Below are 27,382 nucleotides of genomic sequence, written 5' to 3'. Positions count from 1 at the left end.
GACAGATGGGGCTATTGGTGTCTTGATCTGACAATTTAGGAAAATATTAATCAACTTGCCTGAGGATGTGGTTTAGTCTAAACAATGAGTCAGGAACACCAGAATCAGATTCCCTGGCCATGCTGGAGAATTATTAAAAAAAAAAATCAGGGTGAGTGTGGGAACCAGGCTCATGAATGAGAGGTGGAGACCAGAGGCCTCTGTGAGGCACCTGTCCTCAGAGGGCAGGCTTGGCTCTGAGCCTGACCTTGTGCAAGGTGACACTGGTACAGAGCTAGAATCTTCTGAGAAGCTGAGGCAGCATAAAGACCCATTCTTTAAACCCAATTCCTGTGACCAAGTCAGAAGGATTTCAGACGTGCCTTTCAGAATAATAAGCATGAGTTTATGGAAGGGATAGGGAAAGGGGACACTCTCAAGGGAGAGAATGGGTCTCTCAGAGAGGAGAAGGACAATGTGCCTCTCCTGCACTCCAGTTTTATTGGGGATCTCAGAGAAGTTTCCAGAGAGTCCCACCCAGGTTACCTGTCTGACTGACAGCAGGGTGACATTGAACTTTCAAGTCTCTACTGCCTTGGCATCTAGGTCACTTTGGCCCATGCTGTCTGGTTCTAAATGACTTCTTAACCAAACATTCTTACAGATTTAGGGTTAGGAGGAACTACCCTTCTATGAACGAGTCACAAAAGTCTCTTCCTTCAAAGTATGGGTTTCTCTTATCAACATTATTTCCTGCCTGCATTTCCTTGCAGATATCAGGTAGTTTGCTGAGGAATGTGACATATCTGGTCCACTTAGGCTAGGCAAGGCTGCAGGCAAATTGCTTTTTGGCAAAGAAAGCAGGTGGGGGTCAGCACAGTGGGCCTATCTTATAGGATTATTCTCTGAACCTTGTGTTCCCACCATCCTCATCTGTCTGTCCCCTAATAACATGATGCACGGGGAAGCAAACATCAGTCTCACTTCCGCCCTAGGCCTCCCCTGACTGTGATACAGGAAGAGCCCGGGGGAGGGGTTGGCACTGGTACCTTGCCAGGAAACAAAGTGGGTGTTTCCAACCTTTTTGATTAAAGATGAGGTTTTGTGTGAGTGTGTGTGTTACCCTTCCTTCAGCCACTAAATTACTAGCTGTGTGATACTGGCTACTTGCTTCTCTGGACTTTCACAGCTGTAAAATGGCATCATAAATTCTTGCTCCAGGTCTAACACTCAGCAGATGCTCGATGAGTTTTATTATGTGAGCCAGCGAATGAGCAAAGAATGAAGGAAGCTAAGGAAGGAGCAGGACAATTCTAACAAAGGGACACTTGAGAAAAGGGGAACAACACCAACAGGCCAATGCCGCCTGTGATTGTTGGCTGTGACCATTCCTAAATTCTGTTCAGCTCTTTCTCATTTATAGGACATGTTTGTAGGGCATCTAGAAATCTTCCCAGCAACTCTGCATGGTGGACTCTTCTTTCCCACTTCTGTCCCTGTTTTTCAACGGGCTGCCCAGGGTCAGGAACAGAAAGGCTGACTCCCCACACCCTGCCAGGATGTGGCTGTGGCTGCCTCAGAGCTGGGACTCCCCTTCACTGTGGGTGCTTCATTCAGCACCTCCTGGGCCAGCTACCAGGATGGGAGCTTCAGCATGACTGGAGCATCACTACCCCCACCCCGATTCTTCCCAGAGAAAAATGTAAAGGCCACACATCTATTGGAAGGTTTGCCTAACCAAATTCAGGATAATGTGTTTTCTTTGGAAATATGAGCTGTGAAGCCTGGGTTGGGATTTCTTTTGAATGGACACAAAGGAAAGTAGGTGGAGAGGAAGATGCAATTCAAGCCCCTGGCTCTCAAGGTCGGTGGAATTATATGGATTATCAATTCCAATAGTGCACACAGATGTATTTTGGTTTAGGTACTCTTCTAGTTTATTTCAGATAAAATAACTCAATTTACTCTGACAGGAACTACCCTACCTTCCTTCTCCAGATAGAGGAAGTTTTGTAAAGAAAGCAGCCCACCTGTGAGATAATACCTCACTCCATCTCCATTTCCTCACTCACTCTCAGCCCATTCCAGTTTGGCACCCTGCACTCCCCCATCTCTTGTCAACAGCCTTGGCTTTAAAGTCACTGGTGATTTCTGTCTCTGAATTCTAGGGACAGGTTTGGTTCCATTTCCTATACCTCTCATGGTTTGACACTCTGGACCATGTTTCTCATTGTGGCTTTTGTGACTCCACATTGTTCTGATTTTCTTTCTACATTTCCCTCTCCTTAATGAACGCACCCTTCCCCAGGGCTGTCAAATCCATTGCTGGTTCCTTCCTGAGTGGTCTCATCCTTTCCCATGACTTCCTCTTCTTCCTGTGTCTGGTGGCTCTGTGTTCATTAGGATGGAGTGGGTCATGCTGCGAAGACAAACCAGCCCCAGGTTCCAGATGGCATGTAAGCTTTTTGGCTCTGGTGTGAAGCCATTTCTAAGTGGTGACGCAGGATTCATGCTGCTTTCATCCTGTGGTTCTGTGGTTTCAACATGTGGCCTTTGCCACCACACTTGGCAATGGAAGAGAACCCGGAGAGCCCCATCCGCTCTCCTGTGCTCCCATTTACAGCCTTTTGGCTAGTAATAGTCACATGGCTCCAACTTAACTGCCAGGGGAGCTAGGGAAGGAGCTCTTTATGGGTTCCTGGTAAGAGGAAAGTGAATCAGGATTTGGTGAACTCCTAGTGTTCCCAGACGCACACCTGCCTTCGACATCCAGCCTAGCTTCTCCTTAGAACTCAGCCCTTGCAAGAACTCATTCACCAGGAAACCTGAAAAGTAACTCATACCATGTCCTCTCAGAGCCTGGCCTCTCTCAGAATCCGGCATCCAAGAAAACAGCTCAGTGAATAGTCACCAGGCTCTGCAAACCCAAACTCAGTAAGACTCATTCTTGCTTCTCTCCTATTGCAGTTCCACATTCTGTCAATCCCCACATCTGCCAATTTGATCTTCTGGGCACTTCTGTCTATCCTTAGGGCAGCCTCCTGTCAAGTACTCCACACTGGCCTCCTAACTCGACCTCTCTCGTCCACTTTTCCATTCTCTATGCTGCAGCCAGACGGGTCTGAGCAAGATGGATGTATGAACAGTTCACTTCCTGCTTAAGACCCTTCAACAACCCACAGCTCGTCCACTGGGCCAATGTCTTCAGCCATGCTTATTGAAGCCCCACCAGTGTCTACCCTTGCCCGCCTTTCCAGCTGCCTTTCCTGACCCTTCCTAATCAGCTCCAGAGCCCCAACAACCTGGCCTCCAGTTCTCCTGCCCGATACCCTTACCCATCCTGCAGCTCTCTCCACTTCCCTGTTGGGGCGCTTTCCTGGCCTCTTGATCACTCTCTCACAGTCCTATTGCATCTTCTTTCATAGCCTTATCATTGTTTTAATTGCATGTTTATTTGCTGGATTATCTAATCCACGTCTATTTCATTTACTGGGCTCCTGGGTCCATGAGGGCAGGGAGCATTTCTGGCTTACCTGTTTCACCTATCACCTTGCATGGTGCCAACTACATGCTTAATAAATATTTGAGTGAACGTCTCCCCCCCAAAATACTAAATACTTGCTATGTTAGGAATCAAGTGAACTAAAATAATTTTTCCAACTATTTAAAGGAGGGAGGGCAGACAACATGATGGGCCCCAATTGAGTTGAACAGATGTTGAAGGTTACAGATCAGAGCCAGCAAAGGTCTGGAATGTTCTGCCCTACAGAGCCTACCTCTAGTAACTATATCACAGTCCCCAGTTCTTCTGTGCTCTATAATTGAGGGCAGAAACCTTCTGTAGTAGGTGCTCCACATTTGAGCACCCAGCATACTTCTTGTATCTAAATAACACTTGTTAATATGGTGGATAAATACCATGAATCAACTGATACATAGATGAAAATTCTTTCTAAAATATACACAAAGAGGAGCTCCTGGGGGGAGTCCGTGTATGTTCGGGTTCACAGTCCCTTCTTGTCTGCCTGCACCACCTTGGAAATATAAACATTATTTCCCTTCTACTCAGTTGTCTGTTAGCATGTCCAGGTGGAGCACCTATTTCCTGTTTCCCTTCTCAGGTTTTCCAGAGACGGAACACTGGGCAACTGGATTTCTTCAAGCGTTGGCGGAGCTACGTGGAAGGCTTTGGGGACCCCATGAAGGAGTTCTGGCTTGGTCGGTTCTCTGAGCATTGGGAGGGTGGTGGTGGCAGAGGGGTCACTTCCCCTTTGACAAGCAGGTCAGGCAGCTCAAGGATGCCCACTACACTCAGGGAGAGGTCCAAGTGACAGGGACATTGTGCCCCTGTGCCATGGCAGTGGAGAGAGGGAGGAATGCCCCGGGGGTTTGTGCTGTGTCTGAGCTCTGCAGGGTCAGCCGAGCCTGGACTTCTTACAGACCCCATAGTGGAGAAGGGGTCAATGAACTGGGGTCCTGGGCTTTGACTGGGGAGACATTCTGTTGTCCCTGAAATTCTGCTAGGGATGCCGAGGGTGGTGGATGTTGTTTCCCCTCTTCTGCTGTCTTCTGGAGCAATGTTCAAAGAGAGTGAAATAGCCAAACATGCAGCGGGAAATGTGAAATTTAGAAGTCAGAGCCGGACATTGAGCATCTGGTAGAGTAGGTGGTATTTGTGGTTGGATTGGGGCAGATTTCTTCAGGGATCGGAATGTGTTGCTCTGTTTTTCCACTTGGTGAGGTTAACGATTGATAAATAGAGCTGCTTCTCCTTTAGAGAGATGGAGCCTATTGTGGATTAATTCCATGATCACTCTGCTCCCCTCATGGTGCCTTCCATAGAAGTCATTGGCATGCCTGTGCCAAAGAAATAGTAGAGTCAGAAAATTAAAGAGAAAGTGTTGGGAAGGCTTCTTGTTAGCAGAGAAGGTAAAGGCTAAAGTGAATTTTGGCTCTGAAAGTCTCAGATGCAAATGACGAGGTCTCACGCATAGGGTAGGCTGGTTACTAGAATTCCATCCCATGTCTCTAGGACTTGAAAAACTGCACAATCTCACCACGGGCACCCCCACCCGGTATGAGGTGCGAGTGGACTTGCAGACCGTCAACGAATCCGCTTATGCCGTGTATGATTTCTTTCAAGTGGCCTCCAGCAAGGAGCGCTACAAGCTGACAGTTGGGAAATACAGAGGCACAGCAGGTAAGAAAGGGGGTTTTCTGACTGCGGCCCTCGCTCTGGGTTGTTCAAGGGTGGTGTGCCCTGTGGTGGGTCTGCAGAGTGGAGTACTGTGTGGAGCTGAATTGACCTTGTTGACAGCTGAGGCCCGCTCCCTGGAGGGGGCGGGGGGCACGCTTGTGCCTCTCCCTCCTCTTAGACTGCCCGAATTCAGGCTGCGGTAACTCAGTGGATGAAGTTAGCCTCTGAGTGATTTCATGGTGCTCTCAGTCTTTCATTAGCCTCAGCAGTATTTTGGGGGTCCTCTCTTCACAGCAGGGTGTGTGTGTGTGTGTGTGTGTGTGTGTGTATTTTATCACAGCAAAAAATTGACTCAACCAATAAGAAGCACAGGTCTCATTAACTTGGAGTTGCTGTGACAGGCAGGGTGAGCAGAGCTGCTGACAGCGGGCATGTGTTCAGTTGTGAAGGCCAAGGATTCAACTAAGCAATGCGACTGAAATGCTGGATTACACCAGTAAATGTTTTATTTAAGAGGGGGAGGTGTGGTTATTGTTTCAATACTAATATTTAAACATCTATATTTGTGGGTTTTAAACAATGTGAATCTGTCCTTTGACTTTGGAGTGTTCCCGACTTTGGCGTAACGGGTGGGCTACTGTACAGGAGAGCATGGAGTGCACATGTACACAGAGGGAAAAGCGAAAGGCAGTATTTGCAGAGTGAGCTAAGAGGCAAGGGGAGTAAGGAGCTAAGGAGAGGGATGCTGAGGACCCGAGTGACTGGAGGAAGCTTCTGGCTGGACAGGGACTGGAGGCAGGTCTGCAGGAAGGGCTGAGCATAGGTGGGAGGTGGGCAGGGGCTGTCCAGGCCTGCAGAACCCAGTGAGGGCAAGGATGGAACTGGGGCAAGGGAAGTTGGTACAGTCTTGAAGCCTTGCAGGGCTTCTCAAAGCTGCCTACTTGAGGCCCCCCGTGGCAGATGACTTTGAACAGAACTCTGGAGTGTCTGGGGCCATGGTCAGGAGTGGTCAACTGCTAATGCAGAATTTCTTTGAGATTTATAACTTCGTTTTTTCCAACAATCATTTGTATTTTGCGTTCCTTTCGTGGAGTCTAGCACAGAGCCTGGCTCAGCATATGTAAATGAGTGTTACACACAAAATATTGCAGTAATTTTCTATATAATCTTATGGATATTTAATATCTCACAGAGTAGCTCCTGAGGCTTTGGAGGTTCCACAGGGGTTAGTGAAGGGCGGGTTTGGTGATGTGGCAGGAGTGGGCATCTATCAAGGTGCAAGGAGTTTGGCTATAGACAGAGCTGTCTGCGTAGTCCAAGCAAGGGTAGGGGTGGGGGGAGAGTGAGCACAGACTGTCTCCAGGAAGGAGCAGTCCTTGAAAGCAACTCCGGATTCCTCCTCTTTCCTTGGTGGTCCCTGGTCTCTGTGGGCTGCAGAGAGGCTGCACTGTATCACTCCTGTGTACTGTCAATCATGAAAGTCAGGCATGGAGAAGAGGCAGTTCAGATACAATCAGGAAACACAGATGGACATGCATGTGGCTTTCAGGCATTTACAGGATGATTTAAATGGTCATGATAATTTAATAGTCAAATAATTTAAAAAATGCTATTTTGTAGGACTAAACCCATGTTCCTCCACTCCCACCCTCCCTAAGTAAAGCCAGCCTGCATTCCTGATGCCTCTTCTCGCCTCTCCCAACCTTGTGGTAGAACAGGGGACACAGAGCCGTCTCCCTCACCCCTGGGCCTCCTCCAGCACAGAGCCTAACAGGCCGTCCGTCCCTCTTTCTTCCATTACCCTCTCCTCTGTTCTCGTCCCCAGCCACCAGCTAGCCTCAGACTTTCCTTCTCAGGCTAACAGGTCCCAGAGTCCACAGGCTCCATCTGGGGCACCTCCAGGCAGGGTAGAAGCTGGGTGTAGTCCCTGTGCCCTGCGCCTCTCCCTGGAGCTCAGTCACTGACTTCCTGGTTCACTCAGACCCATCCTCCCAGGCTGTCCCTTCTCCTTTGCTCCATCGTTAAAATCTGCCTTTTCTGGGTCTGTTTAACATAACCCAGGAAATGAACTGATGCGAGTAGAAAGCAAGTGGAAGGAAGTTGCCACATTCTGGAGTTAACCTGGTTCCCCTCGCAGGTCCTCTACTTGCATGGGTTCTGGGGTAATTCCTGCCGTCAGGTTGTTCAGGCCACAGTGCCAGTCAGCGGAGGATGTGCTTTTTAATAGGAAGCCTTGGGGACTTCAGATCACATGGCACTTAGACAGCCATCTAGTCTTAAACTCAGAGCTGCAGGTGGGTTGATGGGGCTCTGGTTTTCCTTACATATGCTGATTGGTCCAGGAGGAGGGCATTAAAACTTAGGAAGCTTCTGGCCACTCACATCCTAATGATCACCATTTGAGGACAGGTGTTCAAGTGGAAGGTGAACATTTTGAGATCTCCCTGCCCTGCTTGTTCTCCCAGCTTCTAAAAAGCTCGGATATCATAAAAGCTCTAATTAGAAGTGAGCTCTGTGCCACCCTGGAGAAAATGTGTGGTTTAAGGCTATTCCCCGCCTCAGACTGCCCAGGTGGGTCCTAATTTTTGACTTTACGGAAGTCCCATTGGAAAGTCAATTATTCCTTCATGAAGGGAACTCCAGCCAGGCGATAGGGTGCAAATTTTGTTTCTGATTCTAAGGATTGGAGTGGGGTGGAGAGGCTACAAGGTGAGCTCTCCCTTCAAGATGCTGTTCATCCTCTTAGAGATGATAATGGAAATATAAAAATGTGAAAAATGGTGCCGAATGATATCTGTGGGCCACCCAATTACTGACAGCTGATTTCATATCCCACCTGCATGGGGCTCCATTGTGCTCAGGTGCTCAGGGGATGTGTCCACCCCCAGGGCACTTGGAGCCATGACCTGGGATCTCTGCCTCCCGCTTAGTAGGTTGGGGCCAGGGATGCCACATATTGATGATGAGGATTTTTTTTTTCTACGAATGACAGTGGCTTCCTTGTTTTGAAGCAGATTTTCAAAAGCTAGTACTTGAGGAAGAGGAAAAACATTAATGGATACATGGACAAAAGGGAAAGCTTGAAACTGCACCTCTTCTCTTCGCCTACCGCACATCCCAGGATAGGAGACTTTCCAGGTCCAAACGCAAGGCAGGGGACAGGAGGCTAATGGATTCTCCTGGTCTGAGATGGTAGATTCCTGGGTCAACTTTCTTGTCCCCTGAAGTGCTGGAGGAGGGGAATGTGTCCCAGGGTGACATTTTGATGAGGTGAATGATGACCATATCAGTGGCCCCACCTTGAACTTGGGTTCAGACCTTTTATGGACCTGCACTGACCCCAAGTCCCGTTGTTCTGAGGTGGGCCTTTGTCCCTCATCAGTGTTTCATCCTCAACCTCAGTGGGAAGGAGGGAGGGCGTCTGAGCCCCACTGGCTTGATTACTTGATGTCACTCAGGGACATAAGATTCTTAATGGGACCAGATGACCAGAGCAAGTTATTTTCTGTTTTGTGAGTATACTCACTATCTACACTCTGAATGGTAGGATGGCCTCAGAAAACATTCATCTGCAGAAAACAACCACAAAAAAATTAAAAAAAAAAATCCTTCCACACTCAGACTGAAACCAGCTTCACCTTTCTTCGTCCCAGTGCCCAGGGTTAGATAACCATGAACATATCTTTAAGAAAGCTTCTGCCTGAATTCTTAGAAAACAGCTCTGGGAACGTTCACGCAACTTAGGTCAGCTATGCTCACTAAAAGAATGTTGCTGAGGGGCTCACATGTTATTTCCAGCTGTAGTAAACTACCTGGGAGAACCTTGGAGGGAGGGGGAAGTGCCTTTCTTTGATTGGAGACTGATGGGGGCAGAGCCATTTTGCTGGGTTGAAGTGGAGTGGCCTCTCTGGCCACTTGCTCCTCCTGCCTTGGCTGGGTGAGGCATAAAAGAGTGGCTGTTCAGCTCACAGAGGTGGAGGGGAAACCAGGACCTTCCCTTTGCACAAAGTGTTACCAACTTTTTTTTTTTTTTGGAACCCAGGACCTGATGCTTGTTAAACACGTGCTCCATCACCAAGCTGAACCCCCAGACCCTACCAATTCTTTATAAACACTCACCCCAGCTAAGCTTTTTGAACAAGGACTTCCTCATTTTTTATATTCCCAGAGCCTGGCATGGTGCTAATCCATAGCAGGTGTCCAGTAAATGTCCTTGACTAGGTAGGTGAATGCAGGAAACTGTAGTCTGCATCAGAAACATCTAAGGGCTAGTTGAAGCACAGATGGCAGGGGCCCACCCCATAATCAGTTTCTGGTTCTTTAGGGCTGGGCGAAGCCTGTAGGGCTTTCAGAGATAGCTTGCTCTTGCTAGAGCATTCGAAGCCCTGTCTTGGAATCAAGGAGTCATCATGAACTGGTCTCTCAGAAAGAACACTGGTCTTAGAATCTGAGGAACTGGGGTTGGGTCCCAGCTCTGCCATTTGTGGACTGTGGGACTTTAAAATTCCCTAGAGTCTAACCGCTGTGGGTTTATTTCCTCACGGGACCAAGAACTGCCCTGCCCACCTTGCAGGCCCGTGAGAGTTAAACGGGAACATGTGTGTGAAGCTGCTCCATGAACTCAGATTCGATGCAATTGTAGGCATCGTTGTTGCTGGAACAGAACTTGACGAAGCTTGAGTGTAATATGGGACTCCGTTGCCTTTTATGAGCTGAGAAAGAAGTGAACTTATAAAGATGACAAGTGCCATAGGGAAAGACAGCTAAGATCATAGAGGCAGGGCTCAGATGGGATGTAAAGAAGTGCGGAACTGTACACATGACGGGCTCCAGGTTCAGGGGTGTGTGCGTACATCAGGGGGATCAGTGAGGCTCTTCCCTAGCAGTGGCGTTACTAGGCTTTACGGGAGGTTAGGTTTTGACCAATGAAGGGCAGACTTGCCATGAAAGGTGGACTGGCTTGATTTATAAGTGGAGAGTGCCTGGTGGGGACAGTGGAATCTGAGATTGTGTCTAGGGGACAGCCAAGTGACAAGACTGTCACTTGGAGGAGTAAGTCACCTCCCTGTGGTAGGATCAGGATGTTAGGTTGGAGAGAGTGAAAATGGGTGTTTGGGCTTCCGGGGGGCTGGCGGACGAGAAGCCAGAGAGAAGATGAGGAGAGGCCTGGGGTGGCAGCAACAGGGGAGGGGGGGTGCGAGGAGCTGAGGAGAAAGGGTGGTCAGGGGCATGAGGGGCTTGTTGGACATGGTGCAGGGGTTCAGCACAGCAGAGATGAAAGGACAGAGTGGTCATCTCGTGTGAGGGGTGGCTGGACATTTGATGTAACCGTGCAGCTTCCATGTGAAAATGTTGAGGCTGTTGGAGAAACAAGCCTGGAATTGGGGCGACAGGCCAGGAAAGAGGACCTGTTCACTCATGTTCTGCTCCCATGATGGCTGTTTTCAGAGACTGGTGACCATCGTGACATATAAGTGACTGGGTCCATGGGCACTTTCCTGGGAATGCCTTGATTATCCCCTTATGGCTCTGCCTCCCTGCTCTTCTCTCCTGCAGGGGACGCTCTTACTTACCACAATGGATGGAAATTTACAACTTTTGACAGGGACAATGATATCGCCCTCAGCAACTGTGCCCTGACCCATCATGGTGGATGGTGGTACAAGAACTGCCACTTGGCCAATCCCAATGGCAAATACGGGGAGACCAAGCACAGTGAGGTATGTGAGAGGCAAACATCTCTCTGTTCCAGCTCTGCCCACATTGGCTCCCCAAAGGGCACCCTGCTCCCTGGTCTGGGGGCTCCTCTCTCTCCAAGACTTCCAGTCAGGACAGAAAAGCTTCTCCTCTAGGCTTCCGGCCTTGATGTCACGTCCCTTGACGTCCCCTGCCCTCTGCATTCCAGGGCTTTACACTTACTTGGTGGTAGGTGGGTGGGAAACTCCAACTGCCCACTGCCGTATAAAGCTAGATGACATGGGTCACCACCATTTCACCTTACCAGTTCACACACACGTTGTCCCAGTCAGCTTAGGCTGCTCTAACAGAATGCCACTGAAGGGTGGCTTGAGCAACAGACATTTATTTCTCGTAGAGGTTGGGAAATCTAAGATCAGGGTGCCACAGGTCCAGCTCTTGGTGGGGCCTTGCTTCCTGGCTGTAGAGAGAGCAAGAGAGCAGGGGGTGGGGGTGGGGAGTAAGAGAGAGAGAGAGAGAGAGAGAGAGAGAGAGAGAGAGATTTTATTGCCTCTTCCTCTTCTCATAAGGGCATGAATCTCATCATAGGACAGTACCTTCATGATCTCATCTAAACTAATGACCTCCTAAAGGCCTACCTCCTGATACCATCACACTGGGGGTTAGGGCTTCCACCTGTGGATGTTGGGGAGAGAAGAACGTTTTCCACACCTGACACTTCATGGTCCTTCCTAGTTGTTCTCATGGGATCAGAGCCATTTCTCTCAAGTCCCTGATCACCAGGAAGGTACTCTCTTCTGCCTCAGGTTGGACTTATCCTTGGATCTACTTCACCCAAAGCCCACCCCGTGTCCTCCCAGAGCGTTGTGCTAGAGGGGTCTCTGCAGTAAGAGTGTACGCAGGGCTGAGAGTCCAGGAGGGCACCTCTCCCCTCCTTGCTCTGAGGGTTTCCTAGTAACCACTTCTCAAACCTCCAGACTCTTGAGTATCATCTGGATTCTGTCAGCTACTGGGTGTCTCCTGTGGGCTCTCCCAGCTTTTGGAAAATTGCATCTTTCCTCCTAGTCATCATCAGACCTCCCCACAAGCCCTCGGAGTTCCATCTTGGGCTTCCAGTTTCCCATCTGGGTTAGCCAGCTTTTTATAGCTGTGACCAAAGTACCTGACAAGGACAACTTAGAGGAGAAAAAGTTTATCTTGGCTCAGGGTTTCAGAGGTTCAGTCCATGATGGGCCAACTGCGAGGCTCTGGGCCCCAGGCGGGGCAGAACATCATGGCAGAGGGTGTAGTGGAGGAGCTCTGCTCTGCTCCTGGGGGCCAGGAAGCAGCAAGAGACAGAGGGGAAAGGGCCATAGGGAAGATGAGCCCTTCCAGGGCACGACCCCAGTGACCCTCCTCCTTCAGTCATACCCCACCTGTCTGCAGTTATCACCCAGTTGGTCCACTCAAACTAGGATGGACTGACCAGGTTACAGCTCTCATAGTCTAATCGTTTACCTCTGAATATTCCTCATGTAAAGATCGTAACACATCCCAGGTCCTGATCCTGCCCTTCAGGAAGACACCTTTCCCCAGAACTCACTCCATTCCAATATTACTACATCTAAAGTCCAGGTACATTTTTATCCCTTTGATCCTAACTAGGCTGAGGAGACTCCCAATCCTTATGTAGTTTTTCAAAGGGAAGAATAAATTTGCCCCCCAGGGAAGCCAAGGAGGGTGGGCCCATCAATCATGGTGGCAGCATGTGGGCTGACTCAGAGAAACTTGCCATCAGAGATCAGATATTTGAACCGAGCAGCCAGCATGCCCTAAACCATCCCCATATTTGCTAATAAAAGACATTCATCTGGTTAATGTGCTTTTCACAGTCTGCAAGGCATTTAGCTTCTTGTTTATTATTTACCTCACAAATTAAAATACATAAAATCGGTCACTTGGGCTCTTTATTGGCCAGGTTGCAAGGTTATTAAGTGAATTAAATATTATTGTGCTCACCAGTCAAAAGACATAAAATGAAATTTAGTTTTCAGCGGGTTATTTGTTACCCCAGAGCTAATATCTAAACAGTCTAAATTGAAAATGATTTTACACAATTGGCCAATTAATATGTTTATTTTTTGCCTTTAATTTTTTTGGAAGGGGAAAGAGTGAGGCCAAGCTAATTTGCTCATTGCTGGCCAGGTGGACCCCGTGTTATTTTGGGGGCCTCTGGCCTCATCCACATCCTGGACTCACATCCCATCCTCCCAGCACAGAGGCTGCAGGAATCTGTCCCCTCAGTTTGTCGAACCCCAGCTGCCCAGCAGAGGGTGCCTTCAGATCTGACTCTCACCTCCCCAGAATCAGAGGGGCCACCTTGTCTCCTCTCTCCCCTGGAGAGAGAGAAGGAGGGAGGGAGAGAGGAATTTCACTGGATACAGAGGACTGCTTGGTACTGTACCCTCCCCTGCCCTCCTTCCGGATGCCTCTTCTTGATGTTGGCCTTCTTCGTAGGGGGTGAACTGGGAGCCCTGGAAAGGACACGAGTTCTCCATTCCTTACGTGGAGTTGAAAATCCGCCCCCATGGCTACAGCAGAGGGCGTTTCTCTGGCAGAAAGAAGCGGACACTGAGAGGAAAGACGAGAGCCTTCTGATGGCCGGTTGCAGCAGTCTTCGCAGGAAGCCACCAGCTGGGGTTGGGGCTGTGTAGGCTTGGGCTGGTGGTTAGTGGGGATGGGGGGACGGAAGTCTGAGGGTTGCTCAGGGCCTCTAGTTTCTGAGATTGATGGGTAACCCAGAACAAATGGGTCCCCCACTTCAAATCACAGCAGTTCCACCCCTGTCACCTGCATTTTCTCCCAGCTACCCCCAGGGGACCCGAGAATCCTCAATATTGTAGTTGCACAGTATGTGTGAGTGGGGAAGGGTGTTGGAACTCACGGGTCTTCAGCCCACTTTGATAATACATAAACTGCATTAGGGTGAAAAGATGAATCACCTAGTATCTCACCCATCGGGAATCTCTAGAAATGGGTGTGTATATATACACATATTTAAAGCTCTGCTACTACAAATCTTTCTGGAAAAAAGCATCACAGAGAGGTTCCGACTCCCCAGGGGTCAGGGCTGAGGCAGCCCGGCATTTGTTGTTCTTCCTGGGTTTTGAGAGAAAGTGCAGCTCTTACCCACTTTATACTGCTGGTGTTATGGGGCACATGAAGGGGAAGGGCCAGTGCACTCACATTTAGCTGAGCTCTGACAGGGCTCCTCCGGCTTGCTGGAAACGGAAGCTCCCATTTTACTGCTATCTTTAACTGCCCCCTTTCCATCCATTTGCATAATCACTTGCATAGATCTGCATATGTTGTAAATAAATTCTCACTCATTTCAACTTTAAATGATTTGACTCTCTTAATAACTAGTTCCACCCAGGACTCTTCCTGGACTCCCCTTTGTGCCCATGTGGCCCTCAGCCTCGCCGCTTCCCCGGCTCCCGTCCCTGCTGGACCCTGGGTTTTCCCAGGTTCCCCAGCCCCATGAGGCTTACTGCTTGACTGGACAGAGTCAGATTCTTCTTGCTTGTTTCCTATCATCCTGGAAGTTTTCTGTAGCTAAGTCAATGGCCATTGAAGTAACTTAAATTCCTATTCAAGAAGAAATAAATCCCTTGATCAAAAATAAATTTTGCTTTGTGTTTTTTTTTCCCTGAATAAGTGCACTTGAACGCTAAACTTAACCTAAGTGCAAGTGAAGGCGAAATTGGCACATTATGATGGAATTTGGTTGGCTGTGCTGTCTTCCTGTGTGATGGCAAATGATGGCATTTGCAATGCAGAAGCACATGCGTGGGAAGGAAGTGTATGTCCTAAAAGCTACAGTGTCCCATCAGGGCAGGTGTAGGTGACTGCCTGGGCTTCTCCAGGTGTTGACCTCTGGGTGAACGTCACACCATATTCCTGAGACTGTCTTTGCCAACCTTCCAAGTTGGCGGTTTTCCTGTTTCTGTCCCACTCCCTCCCCAGATGGACACACTGAGCAATGCCATAGTAACCTTAGATCTAATAATGAGTGGTCTGCATGAGGTATGATCTTCATGTTGGGGCTGATCAGTTCATTGACTCAGGAACCTATGAAGAGTTCGCTGGCTTGGTACCAGGCAGCCTGTTGGACACTGGGGGAAATGGGTGAGCAAGCCCAATGCTGGCCTGGTGCTCACAAAGCCGTCATTCACTCATTCATTCACCTGTTCATTCAACAGACATGTGATGTACCGGGTTCCCTCCGAACGAAGCACTGGACCTAGCCGCGTGAACAAGACATTTGCTTATATGTTTTGTTCTATATATTCTAGTGCTTATATACTAGAGGTCAAGACCAGCAATAAATAGCAAATAAATTATGCTCATAGTCTTGTGGTGGAGACTGACAATGAAGAATAAGTATCTAATTTCAAGAGTGATAAATGCTGCAGGAGAAAAAGAGTAGGAGTAAGAGATGGAGGTGATGAACTCAAAAAGCTAAGCACCAAAAACCCCAAATAACCCAATCAACAAATGGGCCAAGGACCTGAACAGTCACTTCTGAGAAGATGATATACAATCAATCAACAAATCCATGAAAAAATGTTCATCATCACTAGCAATCAGAAAAATGCAAATTAAAACCACTCTAAGATTTCATCTCACTCCAGTCAGAATGGCAGCTATTATGCATACAACAACAATAAGTGTTGGTGAGGATGTGGGGAAAAAGGCACACTCATACACTGCTGGTGGGACTGCAAATTTGTGCAGCCAATATGGAAAGCAGTATGGAGATTCCTTGGAAAATGGGGAATGGAACCACCATTTGACCCAGCTATCCCTCTTCTCTGTCTATAACCAAAGGACTTAAAAACACCATACTACAGGGACACAGCCACATCAATGTTTATAGCAGCACAATTCACAATAGCTAAACTGTGCAACCAACCCAGGTGCCCTTCAATAGATGAATGGATAAAAAAGTGGCATATATACACAATGGAATATTACTCAGCAATAAAAGAGAATAAAACCATGGCATTTGCAGGTAAATGGATGAAGTTGGAGAAGATAATGCTAAGTGAAGTTAGCCAATCCCAAAAAAACAAATGCTGAATGTTTTCTTTGATATAAGGAGGCTGATTCACAGTGGGATAGGGAGAAGGAACATGGGCCGAATGGACGAGCTTTAGATAGGGCAGAGGGGTTGGAGGGGAAGGGAGGTGGCATGGGGTTAGAAATGATGGTGGAATGTGATGGACATTATTATCCAAAGTCCATGTATGAAGACATGAATTGGTGTGAATATACTTTGTATACAACCAGAGATATGAAAAATTGTGCTCTATATGTGTAATAAGAATTGTAATGCATTCTGCTGTCATATATTTTAAAAAAAAGAGAGATGGAGGTGGGGATGGGGTGGAGGAGGGTGCTGTGATGGGCGCTGAGGGGGAGCTTTTGCAGAGACATGCCTTGACCCAGCTTTGTTGGGCCCTGGACCTGAGCTCTTTTCCTTGCTTGTCTTAAAGGTCCTTCTGTACAGCTTCCCAGTTTCAAGTCATCTCTGGATTCCTCTGTGCTATGCTCTGCACCTGTGCATGAGGGTACTCAGCCCTGTGACTCAGAAGTCCTGGGCCCATCGCAGTAGGTCCAGGAGTTCCAGCAAAGAAGTGCCTCCTAAAACAGCAGAATGGCTTCAATCCAGGCACTGCTCAGAGCAGGGATGGAGAGAGAGAGAGAGAGAGAGAGAGAGAGAGAGAGAGAGAGAGAGAGAGAGAATTTTAATATTTATTTTTTAGTTTTCGGCGTACACGACATCTTTGCTTGTATGTGGTGCTGAGGATCGAACCCCAGGCCGCACGCATGCCAGGCGAGCGCGCTACCGCTTGAGCCACATCCCCAGCCCTGCTCTTCAGTTTTAACCTGCTTCTTAAACTTAAGCACTCATAAAACACGGACTGCTGCACCCTGTCCCCGGATGTTGTAAGTCAGTAGGTGTGGGGGGTTGGGGGCTCCTGCTGGATTGGTGACCACTCTGAGTAGCCCTGAACCTCTTTTTGCTGAAGGTCTTTTTGCTCTGGTGGGGTCTGATGGCAGTAGATTGCAGGGTGCACACCCGTGCTCACTGAGCCAGGCTTTCTCCACCAGGGGCCACAGGGGTCCTGTAGGAAACTGGAGTGGGTTAGTTAGTTCATATTCCTTTGCATGTAGGACCTATGCTGGCCCAAAGGAGGGGTGGGGTGGAGAACTCAGCTGACCTTCAAGAGTTCCACTGGGGCAGGGAAGGAAGTCTGGGAAGCTCGTTCCAAAAGGTGTTTACCTGGCTCTGGGAGGCATTCCACCCCGACCTTCACGTGTGCCTGACCTCTTTTGATGTGGCAAGCTCCTGAAGCGCCTGCTCTGGTGGCTGAATATGGGCCAGGATCTGAACCATCAAGGTTGTGAAGCTCCTGGGAAGCAATGTCTACCCCTTAGTGCAAACCAGAGCACACAGAAGCTCACGTGGAAGGGTTGGACCGCAGGCCAGGCCAGGGTAGGGACAGGACAGTAGTCATGCAAGCGTTTGGCGGAGTTCCCTGAGTGTGGCCCGCCCCGTACAGGACACAGGATGAGCAGAACCACCATTGCTCTAGAGCAGCTGGCAGGGCTGTGGGAAGACAGTGTGGCAACAAACTAGGACGGTGGCAGCATGGGGACCATGAGTCACCAGGGCCATGGTGAGCAGAGCAGGGCCACCAGTCCCACCGTGGGTGCTGGAGAAATCTTTGCGGTGATGTGTCAGCATTAGTTCTGGAAGGATGGGTCTGAATCTTCCAGGGGAGGACACAGACACCCTGGGGTGCCAGGGCACCTAGCAGATGTGAAGAGCTTGGGAACCAGTCTACAGGAGTGGGCCAGGATTCCCTGCCATGCCATCACGGTGGCCCTCAGCTGGCACTGCCCATCAGAGTCCACATGAGCTTTGATGTGCACAGAGACTCACTCCCCTCCAAAGACTCCATTTCAGTGGGTCTCAGGTGAGTCCTGTGCATCTGAGCTTTTCAGAGCTCCCCGGGGGGATTCTAACATCCCGCAGGGACCAGAGCTACTGCTCACGTGAAAGCATTTGGACAGCGTAGAACTCTCAGAGGTTCCTAAACTCTGCAGTGACACGGTCAGGTTTTATTTTGAAAATATCATCAGTCTGAAGGCAGAATAGAGAATGGGGGTGGTGAGATTTTAAAAAAAATATATATTTTTAATTGAAACATGGTAATTGCACACATCTGAGGGGCCCAGTTTGACATTTCAGTACGCGTATATAATGCGTAATGATCAGATCCGGGTAATTGGCGCATCCATCGCCTCAGGCATTCATCATTCTTTGTATTGGGAGCATTCACAACCCTTTCTTCTAGCTATTTTGAAATATTCAATTAATTGTTGTCAACCACAGTTACTCGGCTGTGCTGCAGAACATCAGAAGGCATCCAACTGCACCTGCCACCCATCTAACCACCCTCTTGGGGAGGGCTTGGGGAGGAGGGAGAATCACGAGTTCAGGCAACGTGTAATGACTTCCTTGGCCTGCAACCGGGAAAGGGAGGGAGGGCGCAGGTGAAACAGATCTGTGGAAGGAAAGTCAACAGGATTTAAGAGGAGGGGCCGTCCTCACCTGGCAGAGCTCGGAGTCCGATGCTGCTCACAGCTGCTCCCTCTGGGAAAGGGTCCTGAGTCTGTCAGTCAGATGAGGTCAAGAGCTCTGTTTTTGAACTTGGAATTTTCAGGGATTCAAGGACTATTGCAGCTAGGAAGTGCTGAAGGAATTGTGATCAAGGAAGGAGAAGAACCAGGTGTAGGGTGTGAACGGAAAATATGTACATGGGAGAAATGCAGATGCAGGAATAGCCAGGAGGAAGGAAAAACAGGAACGGCGAAGAGCTCTTGGCAAAGGGTAGTCAGCTACTGGAAAAGGTCCTCTACTAAACAAACTTCCAAATCATGCTTTAATCCCTTCACCAGGGCAGGAGGACGTGCCTGTCCCTAGGAGCTGATCAGTACAGTTGGCGCCTGCAGCCTGGTGCCAGAGCCTTGCTATACTCATCCTGGCCAGGAGATGGCAGTGTGGTCTTACCAAGAGCCTCTTTGCCTTAGCATCTCTCTCCTCCATAATGCGGGAATCTGGGAGCTAGGGTTTCCCTCTTCCTTCTTGGGAAGTTGTATGGAGGATCAGCCAGGGTGGCTCATATCAACATCCACCTGCCCTTGGTGGTTGCTCAGGCAGGGTTGTTGCTGGACCAATTCACAAGTAGGTAAGAGGCGCTACCTTGAAGAGGTTGCCTAGTGAGACCTGGCCTCTGTTCCCAGACCTGGCGTACCAGGCTGAGCAGGGAGACAGGGGCTGGAGGTTGTCAGCATGCAGGAAGGTAAGGGGGCACTCCTGGAAGGGATTTCAAGCAGTTCCAAGTTTTCAGATGCTTCCCAAAGTCCTCTTTTTGGTTGTTTGCTTCCATGGGGGAAAGGCTTTTGGTTCTGATTCCAACGTTATCTAAATAAGTTAGATTTCCAGGTTAGCCCATAAAGCCTGTTTATTCTATAAAATAGATGAACTGCAGGGTAATCATAAGAACAAAGCAGAAAACAATAGTACTGCAGTAGTATTATAATTCCAATAAAAGAAGGAAATGAAATGAAAGCAGTGCTTTATTTTGGTGAGTAAGGACAATTAGGCTTAGAGACAGCTAAGGAGGCAGATGGGGCTTGCTGTGGAGCATCTGAAGGAGACATTTGGGCATGTCACAGGCTATGGCTGATTGCATTCAGTAATTTCTGACTCAAAGGAGGTGCTCCTAGAAGTCTGGAGGAACCCAAATCAGCAAATCAGCCTGGGCCGGGCCTGGTGTGTGGGTGCTCTGGGGCAAGAGCCTGAGACTCTGGTTTCCATTCCAGGCCAGATCAGTGGGCTTCCCTTTGGTGGGCCTCATTTTCTTCATTTATAAAGTGGATGTCAAATGAGGTAATGAAAGTGCTCTCTATGTATTGCAAACCCTCTGGAATGGTAAGATAGTAGGTTTTATGATTTCATTCAAAACTTTTGATTTTTGTGTTGCTTTTCTGTTTTCCTCCTTGCTAGGGGTGTGTCTCTAGCCAGCTCTAAGGCTGTTCACAGGATCATATGGTTCATGAATGGAAGAAAGAGAAAGAGAAGAGTGAGACAGGGAAAGGTTAGTAAAAATCAGGGTGAATCCCCATCGCGTGGGGCCTGTCTGCATCGTTCTGTCCTGTGGAATTTGCTTTCTTCCTGAGAGTCGCTGCTCTTTTGACTCCTGGGACAGCTCTCTCATGACTTTCCCTCTATTCTGATTAACAACACCCAACCTTTACTGAGCACTTTCTATAAGCCAGGCCCTGTGCTAAATGCTTTGTATGCATTATCTCATTTAAGCTTTTCACCCCTGGGAGACAGGGACTGCCATCAGCTCCACTTTGCAGATAAGTCTTGACAGAAAGATGCAGGGGCCTGAAGGATATGACCAGTGGGAGCTGGAGTCAGCAGCAGGGTCGGACCACCCTCCTCCTGAGTCCTAGCCCACAGCACCCGTGACTCGACAGCTCAGATGGCTTCTGAATGGTCTCGTCAGCTGTCCCCTGCACCCCTATTCCAGAGTGCACCTTCCCAATGTTCACTGTGCAGACGGACCCTCCTGGCCACCTTCTACCAGACAGCCATTGGTGCTCCCGTGGTCTCCCGTCAGCCTGTCCTGACACCAGCCCTGGGGCATCCCTCTAAGGAAGCAGTGACCACACTGGATCATGGTGGTCTCTTTGCTTGTCTGCCCCCTCAGTCAGGCTGTGAGCCCCTCTGGACAGCTTTGCACGTCTGGCACCCAGTGTGTGTGGCACGTAGTGGATGGTCCAGACGTCTATGGAACAGATATCGTGAGAGGGGACTCAGTGCATGCAGGCCACCCTTCCTGAGTAAAGCACCACCTTATGGGGTTGTCCACAAAGGTGTCTGAAAACTTCCCTCTGAAACTGTGACAGAAACAGAAAGCTGGCTGAAGGGATCTTCACTCGGCCTCGTAGTCCTGGGGGTTTAATTTGGGAATCATGCTGAAGTCACAGGCAAGGCCCACGCAGGGGTGCCCTGGTGAGTTGAGAGTGTGATGGCCGATGGTTCTGTGGGAACCCTGGGCACACCCCAGGGGGCCTGGTGGAGGGGCTGGGGGCATCAGTGGTGGCTCCCTTCAGGGGTGCAGGGGCCGCTCCCTTCCTGGTGGTTTCTGGTCAACATCCCTAACTGCTCTGGAAAGTTTTGTCAGGTCCTGGGAATGAAGGGGAAGCTAAGTGAAGCCTCCATTGCCTGGTGTCATGGGTACTGGGAACCAAGTAGAACTTCAGATGTAGCCTGCCTGGGGGGAGACAGGGCAGAACGGGAGCCTGTCCCACGGGCCTTCCTTCCTGAGCCTCGTTAAAATACAGTCCAGCATGGAGTTCTGCCAATGCGTTTGAAAGTGGTTCCCCAGGAGATCATGGACCTATGTCATCCAGGATGAGAGTAGCTAGCCACGTGTGGCTGCTGGACACTTGAAGTATGGCTGGCAGAACTGAGCTGGCAGACCTTTGATTTGATTTTAATGGATTTAAACAGCCACTGTGGCGATGGTGCCATACTAGACGGTGTTGAGGGAGAGCACTTCCATTACTCGTGATTCTTGGGCAGCATGCTCTGGACAGCTTCTGCTTTAACAGCAATTCTTAGCATCATAGGAGAGGAATCAGGAGGATCTAAATCATTGCATTTCATAACCAATGCAAAGCTCTGGGTGACTCAAAAACAAGGTGTACACTTATCTATACATGCAAGTGTGCACGTGTGTGTACCCCCCATCCCGCTCACCAGGCAAACACCCATAGCTCAGTCCCTGGTGGCTCCCTAGAGGCTCTTGATCCTTCCCTTCCCAGCACCAGATTAGCCCAGAGGTCGATTTTTTGCTTAGGTCTTTGCTCTTTCTCCTTTCTCTGTGAGAAGCCATTGATTGACCTCATAGAAGGGAAAGTTCTCTAAGGGTTGCCAGGGAACGTAAGTGTGTTTTTCCGGAGTTGGCACCTCTGAGGAGTTTGGTCTCTGAGGCTGTCTGCTTAGCAAAGAGGGGTGAGAAAGCCACGTTCCTGGTCCTTCGACCTGTGACTCTGCTCTGGGGAGGTGGTGACCAGGCAGGGTTGGGTAGGGGTCCAGAGTGAGCCCCTGCCCCCATCACTTCTGAGGCCTGGCCAAGGGAGAGTAACACCTGATGTTAGGGAAGTAACTGACTCCGGCCAGCAAGGAGGCTAGGCACAGCTTTTGATTTTCAAAATATTTATTTAAATAAAATTTTCTTTTACACGTATTTGAATTTTACTGAAAAATATTATACAGCTTTGATCATTTATATTCTTCTTGGAAAGGGGAATTTCCTTTCTCTACACTGTCCTTTTCCTCTCCCTCCCCACCAAGAAATGCAAACAAACAGCGACTCTGAGCAATGGCGGGCATATCTCCTCTGACCGTGTCTGGGTTTGGCTAAGGCTGTGAGAACTCTGGGCCTGGGGACCCTCTCTCCTAGCCTGTGCTGGTTGAGGCCTCTTCTTTACAGATCCTCGTTTTGTCCCCCATTAACCTCACCTCCCCAGATGAGCCATGTGGACAGGAGTCCCGAGGTCCCAGTGGTTGCCAGAGGTGGTTCTGGGACAGAGGCTGGGATACAGGGAGTAAAAGGGGAGGGAGTAGACAGCTAAACCGCGGGCGCAGGGAGAAGAGGGACTAGGAGGGGCACGGGAGGGGCAAGGAGGGGGGGGGAGAGGACGTGCGGAAGGTTCCTTTGGCCCTTCCGAGCTTCCATTTGTCCAACAATCTGAGGGCCTGGCACGCTTCCAGCACAGGCCTAGGCACCATGAGGCTGTGGGGAGGCCGGGAGAGGAACAGACAAGCCCCTTCCAGGTGGAGTCTTCTGCATCTTGGGCTTTGGAGACAATTGAGATGTGAGTTTCTGGGTGTTTCACTTCCAGAGTGGGAGAAAGTCCGTGCGTTTAGGAGATGGCAGGGGCCCTGTGCCTAGGGACAAAAGCCTTGTCACAGCAGCCAACTGACTGCTGTCTTAATTCAATTTGGTGGCCAGTTACCATGGGAACCATGTTACTCATATGGTCCCTGATGCTGATGATCCATGACCCCAGATCCCGACACCCCATCTCTCTGCCTGTCTCCATGTCTCTCCCAAGTCATCTACGTTAGAGGGACTGAGAGCTGGGGATGGGAAGGCCAGCTGGTCCTGGTGGGCAGCAGAGGACAAGGGAGGCATGTGGTGTGAAGAGATGACTGGCCATCCTGGGACATGCAGGAGACAGTCTGATGCTCTATAACAAGTTCTCCAAGTGACAAGGGGACACAGAATCAGAAAGTGCTTTTTTTCTGGGTCAAAGGGGTTTAAGAGTGGAGGCCTGAGTCGCTAAGGAATCTCACCCCAGGGCAAACATGACTGGTTGGACACCTAAGCAGGCCTAAGTTAGGTTCACAGAGTTCTGTCCTAGACCCTGGTCACCACCAGATGCCCACCCTCCTTGGACCTGGAGTGTACCTGGAGGGCAAGTGAGTACCAGGTAGCCCAAGTAAGCAAATTGAGTACATTTCTCCATTCACACAGCCTTGATGAATTTAGTTTTTTTTTCTAAATGTCATAGTTTAGCTGTGCTATTAGGCAGTGATTTTGCCACTGTCTAGAACAGCTTCCATGGGAAAATATTTCAAGAGAGCTCCCTAGAAGATCTGCAAATGAATTGTTAGAGTACAACCTGCTCCCAGATTGGGAATGATCCATCTTTGTAATATGGTCATATGCAATCAAAATGCCAACCAGTTCATCATATGGTAGATTAACTGTGCCTCCCAACCTCAGCCTGGTGAGGAGGGGCCTGCTCAACTCATTGGGGACCTAGCTTCTATGTCCTCACATCCCTTAGAGCGTGAGCATCCTCTTGCCCCTTAGCTCTGCATGTAGTCTCCTGTGGAACCCAATACCTAGTTCCAGCCATTGCAGTAGTTAGTGGGCTCTCTTACAAGGTCACTTGGGGGGAATTGGTGAGGTATCAGAGTTTACCCATAATGTCACCATGTATCAAACAGAAACTACAGTTATGAGTACCTACTGTGTGCAAGGTACTTGCCTGAGCTTCAAGATAAATATTAATAAACTTCTTTATAGCTACATCCTACTTTCATTTCAGTTGCTACTTCTGGGTCCCTCCTGCACCACACCATGCACCCCTTACAACCATATGAAATCATTCCCTGTGTGCATTCTTGGAGATGGTGCTGTGATTGTCTTAATTCCTTTCCTACTGAAAATCTTTGGTAGAAAGAGGATACCTCACTCAGTTGTAGCATCTAACATTTCCATCTGGAAAACATAATTGCACAGGTATACACTTGGAGCCCACTGAAGTGGATGAGGGGTTTCCATAGTTTTCTAGCAGTCACCGCCAAGAGCTGTTTGTTTTTGCTTGGAAAAGGGCACCTTGCTGAGTGGTTATGGGGTAGTGTCCCAGAGAGGTCTTGGCCCACACTGAATACCCATCAGTGGCAACGAGAACAATGTTGCGAGAAAAGAGCTTTCAGTGAATTTTGATCATCAGACTTTACAGGGGCACAGGTGAGGAGTCAGAAGCACAGGAACTTGGTGTGTCTGTGTCAATCTGCATTGGAATAGGGGCAGTACCAGGCTGCCAGACTCTCCAGTGAAAGGCAGCGTAGGTACAGGAATAGGGAGGCAACGTCTCCAACCTGACTGAAATACGGAGCAGACAGTGCGTGGGGGCCTTGCCTGGCTGCACAACTGTGTCTAAGTGCCTGAGTCTAGCCACGCCTTCCCACCAGGCATTTCTGCAAGTGTGTGTAATGCGCTGCTGGCCCGGAGCACACAGTCGACAGCCATCAGATGAGCAGAATAGACTTGCCCTTGCGCCGTTGCCTGAATCTGCCCGTGTGATGGTGTGTGGGTACACGGGGAAGCTGTGTCAAGATGGACAGACTCACGTTCTTGGTGCTTTGGGGTATGGGGTGTGCAGAGGCAAGATGGAATGCATGCTTGGGTCGCCGTCAGAGGCATGGCTACTGGACACATAGTGGCCAAGACAGAGCAAGACACGTCCATGTGCTCCCCGGGGAGTGCCCTCCGTGGGGACACTGAGTCTGAGATTGGTTCCCTGGTTGAGTAGGTAGTCTGGGGACATGAGTGCGTCTCTCCAGGGATTCCTGCTCCCTAGTCTCTGTGGGGACGGGAGGAGGCTTGGCCCCAGAGGGAGCTAGACAGGCAGCGATGGCCTCTTCTCCATCTGGAGAAGCTTGGGCTGGACAGAGATCCAGAGGTCTTCTTCATCCTTCTTCTTCTTCTTCCTCTTGTTTTGCGCGGGCCGTGGTCTGCTCCTGCCTGGCCGGCTCCAGCAGCAGTGGCAGCAGATGAAGATGAGCGTGAGAACCACGACGAGCGGCAGCCCCAGGAGGATGGCCAGGCAGACGGTGTTGAAGATGCCCTCCTGGTGCTTGGTCACGATGATGTCCCAGATGGAGCTGAAGAAGGTGATGACTCTCTCCATGGTGCTGGGCTGTGTGGGGCTCACGGCCAGGTCACTCGCGAGCAAGTCCTGGGCCCCGGAGGACACAGCCTCGGCCACTTGGAATTTATTCCTCTTTCAGCTCTGGGCCTGAGCATGCCATCAAAGCCCCTGAGGAGAGAAAAACCGAGACATGAAGAGAAATGCAGTGGGAGGTGTATGGTTCCCCTATTTATTTTTGGCAGGCTGTTTTGTGATGCTGGGGTGGACCTGGCGCCTCGCATGTGCTCTGAAGGCTCTAGCCCCGAGCTCATCCTCAGCCCTATGATTTTAGTAGCCTCACAGATTTTAGGTTTACAAAGAGAGGAGACAGAAGAACAGATTTTCAAATAGTCCACTGAAATTTTATTGTGACTCAATGAAGAAGGTAAATGTGTGCGTTTGGTCAACAGGCACCAGTCCGTTCTTGCTGTGTATACACACACTTTGGGGTTTACTATACAAACATTACTATTCTATCCGATCCGGCGCAGAGTAGCTGATCAAAAATTCTTGGGTACATGAATCGATGTGAGTAGCCAGGGTTTTGAGGAGGCGCTGGCACTCCAGACCCTCTGCGGTGGCAGTTCTCAATCTTTTCCCCACTGCCGCCCACCTGCCAGGTAGTGGCCTCACACTTCCCACGGGACACTGCTGGATGTGACCCTCTATGAACGTAACTTGCCATTCCCAATGCTAACTAAAGCTCAAGCACAAGATGCAATGTCTATGCCTTGCTGCCTGTGGCAGGGGACCTGAGCCTCCTCCAGGCTCAGAGGACACTGTCCTCAACTTGCCCCACCCCTGCCTTCCTTGATGTCCTGCTGCATGTCTCCTCCCCTTCCCAGGCCCCACTCCTGGGCCTGATTCTCGGCACCTTCTCCTCCTTCCTCACCTTCCTCTCTACTTTCTGTTCCCAAGACTCCTTCACTACCTGCTCCTTTGCATCTCAGGGGTAAGGAGCCTTTCAGCTCCTTGAAAACGGGGGTGTTTGGACCCCCTGCCCCTGTGCTGACCTCAGTGTACGGGGACATTCTCCTGTTCCCGCACAGGGCAGCATCTCTTGCTTATTACCCCTCTGCCTCTTCACGGGCACCCTAGGGCTCAGCTCTCAAGTGTCATGCCACAGAGGGTCCCTTGGGTCCTGGAACCCACAAGTTCTTGTGTCCAAATAAGACTTTGAGGTCAGGCATGATTCACAGGCATTTAAGAGACCTCTTGGTACCCAAATACCAGAATCACTGATTTTCAGGGTGTAGACTTTAGAGATCATCCTGGCCAACTGTCTCACTGAAAGATGACACACCTGAGGCCCAGAGTGGTGAGGTGACATGCTGGAGGCCACACAGAGGGGCGGTGAACACCCAGACCCAAGGATGGTGGGCAAGTGGAGAAGCCAGAGTGATGAGCTGTTGCTTCACGTTAGGGTTCACTTGATACTTTTCTAATCACTCCACATGCATTTTATCTTTGAGGCACCCAGCAGGATGGTGCTGTGCCTGTGGACGGAAGCACCAGCGGGTAACTCAGGCTCACCCATTACCTTGCACTGGAGCACAAAGGCATGGCCCTGCTGGGTGGGGTGTTACATGTGGCATCCCATGGTTGTCCTTCAAGGTCTAATTCCTTGCATAGCGTAATCTATAAATGTCCCATATACCTAGTACCCATGCACCCATCCAGGCTCCCCCAACCTCAGTCCTGGTCTGCTGGCATGTGATCCCCACCCCAGATGCCACTATTTACACAATGTTCCCAACTGTATAAATTGGCACCTACTATTGGGCCCTTTGACCATAGAGACTGAAGTAATGCTATAATAGTGATAATTTCAGCTAATTTTTATTAAGCACTATTATATGCCACTGCTCTAGGCACTGTGCACCTATGAAC

General features: G+C 49.6%; 2 protein-coding genes across 3 annotated transcripts in view; one reads left to right on the top strand and one right to left on the bottom strand.

Moving 5' to 3' along the window:
* The window catches only part of Tnn (tenascin N), a 73,392-nt gene extending 58,858 nt beyond the window's left edge, over positions 1 to 14,534 (top strand). For both annotated transcript variants that reach the window (XM_048809997.1, XM_015491789.2), the window contains 4 exons: positions 4,101 to 4,197; positions 5,012 to 5,179; positions 10,733 to 10,896; positions 13,370 to 14,534. In XM_048809997.1, coding sequence (XP_048665954.1) covers positions 4,101 to 4,197; positions 5,012 to 5,179; positions 10,733 to 10,896; positions 13,370 to 13,510 — 570 coding nt within the window. In that variant the 3' untranslated portion in view covers positions 13,511 to 14,534. The remainder of the gene's footprint in view (positions 1 to 4,100; positions 4,198 to 5,011; positions 5,180 to 10,732; positions 10,897 to 13,369) is intronic.
* A 7,669-nt stretch (positions 14,535 to 22,203) lies between these two features.
* Positions 22,204 to 27,382, bottom strand: part of Kiaa0040 (KIAA0040 ortholog) — a 36,831-nt gene continuing 31,652 nt past the window's right edge. Inside the window, exon 2 of the mRNA XM_015491788.2 lies at positions 22,204 to 25,621. Within this exon, the coding sequence (XP_015347274.1) occupies positions 25,202 to 25,492 (291 nt within the window). The 5' untranslated portion in view covers positions 25,493 to 25,621 and the 3' untranslated portion in view covers positions 22,204 to 25,201. The remainder of the gene's footprint in view (positions 25,622 to 27,382) is intronic.

The sequence above is a fragment of the Marmota marmota genome, unplaced genomic scaffold (assembly GCF_001458135.2).
Source record: "Marmota marmota marmota unplaced genomic scaffold, marMar, whole genome shotgun sequence".
In the NCBI taxonomy this organism is placed as follows: Eukaryota; Metazoa; Chordata; class Mammalia; order Rodentia; family Sciuridae; genus Marmota; species Marmota marmota.
This window is presented reverse-complemented; position numbering and strand designations above follow the sequence as displayed.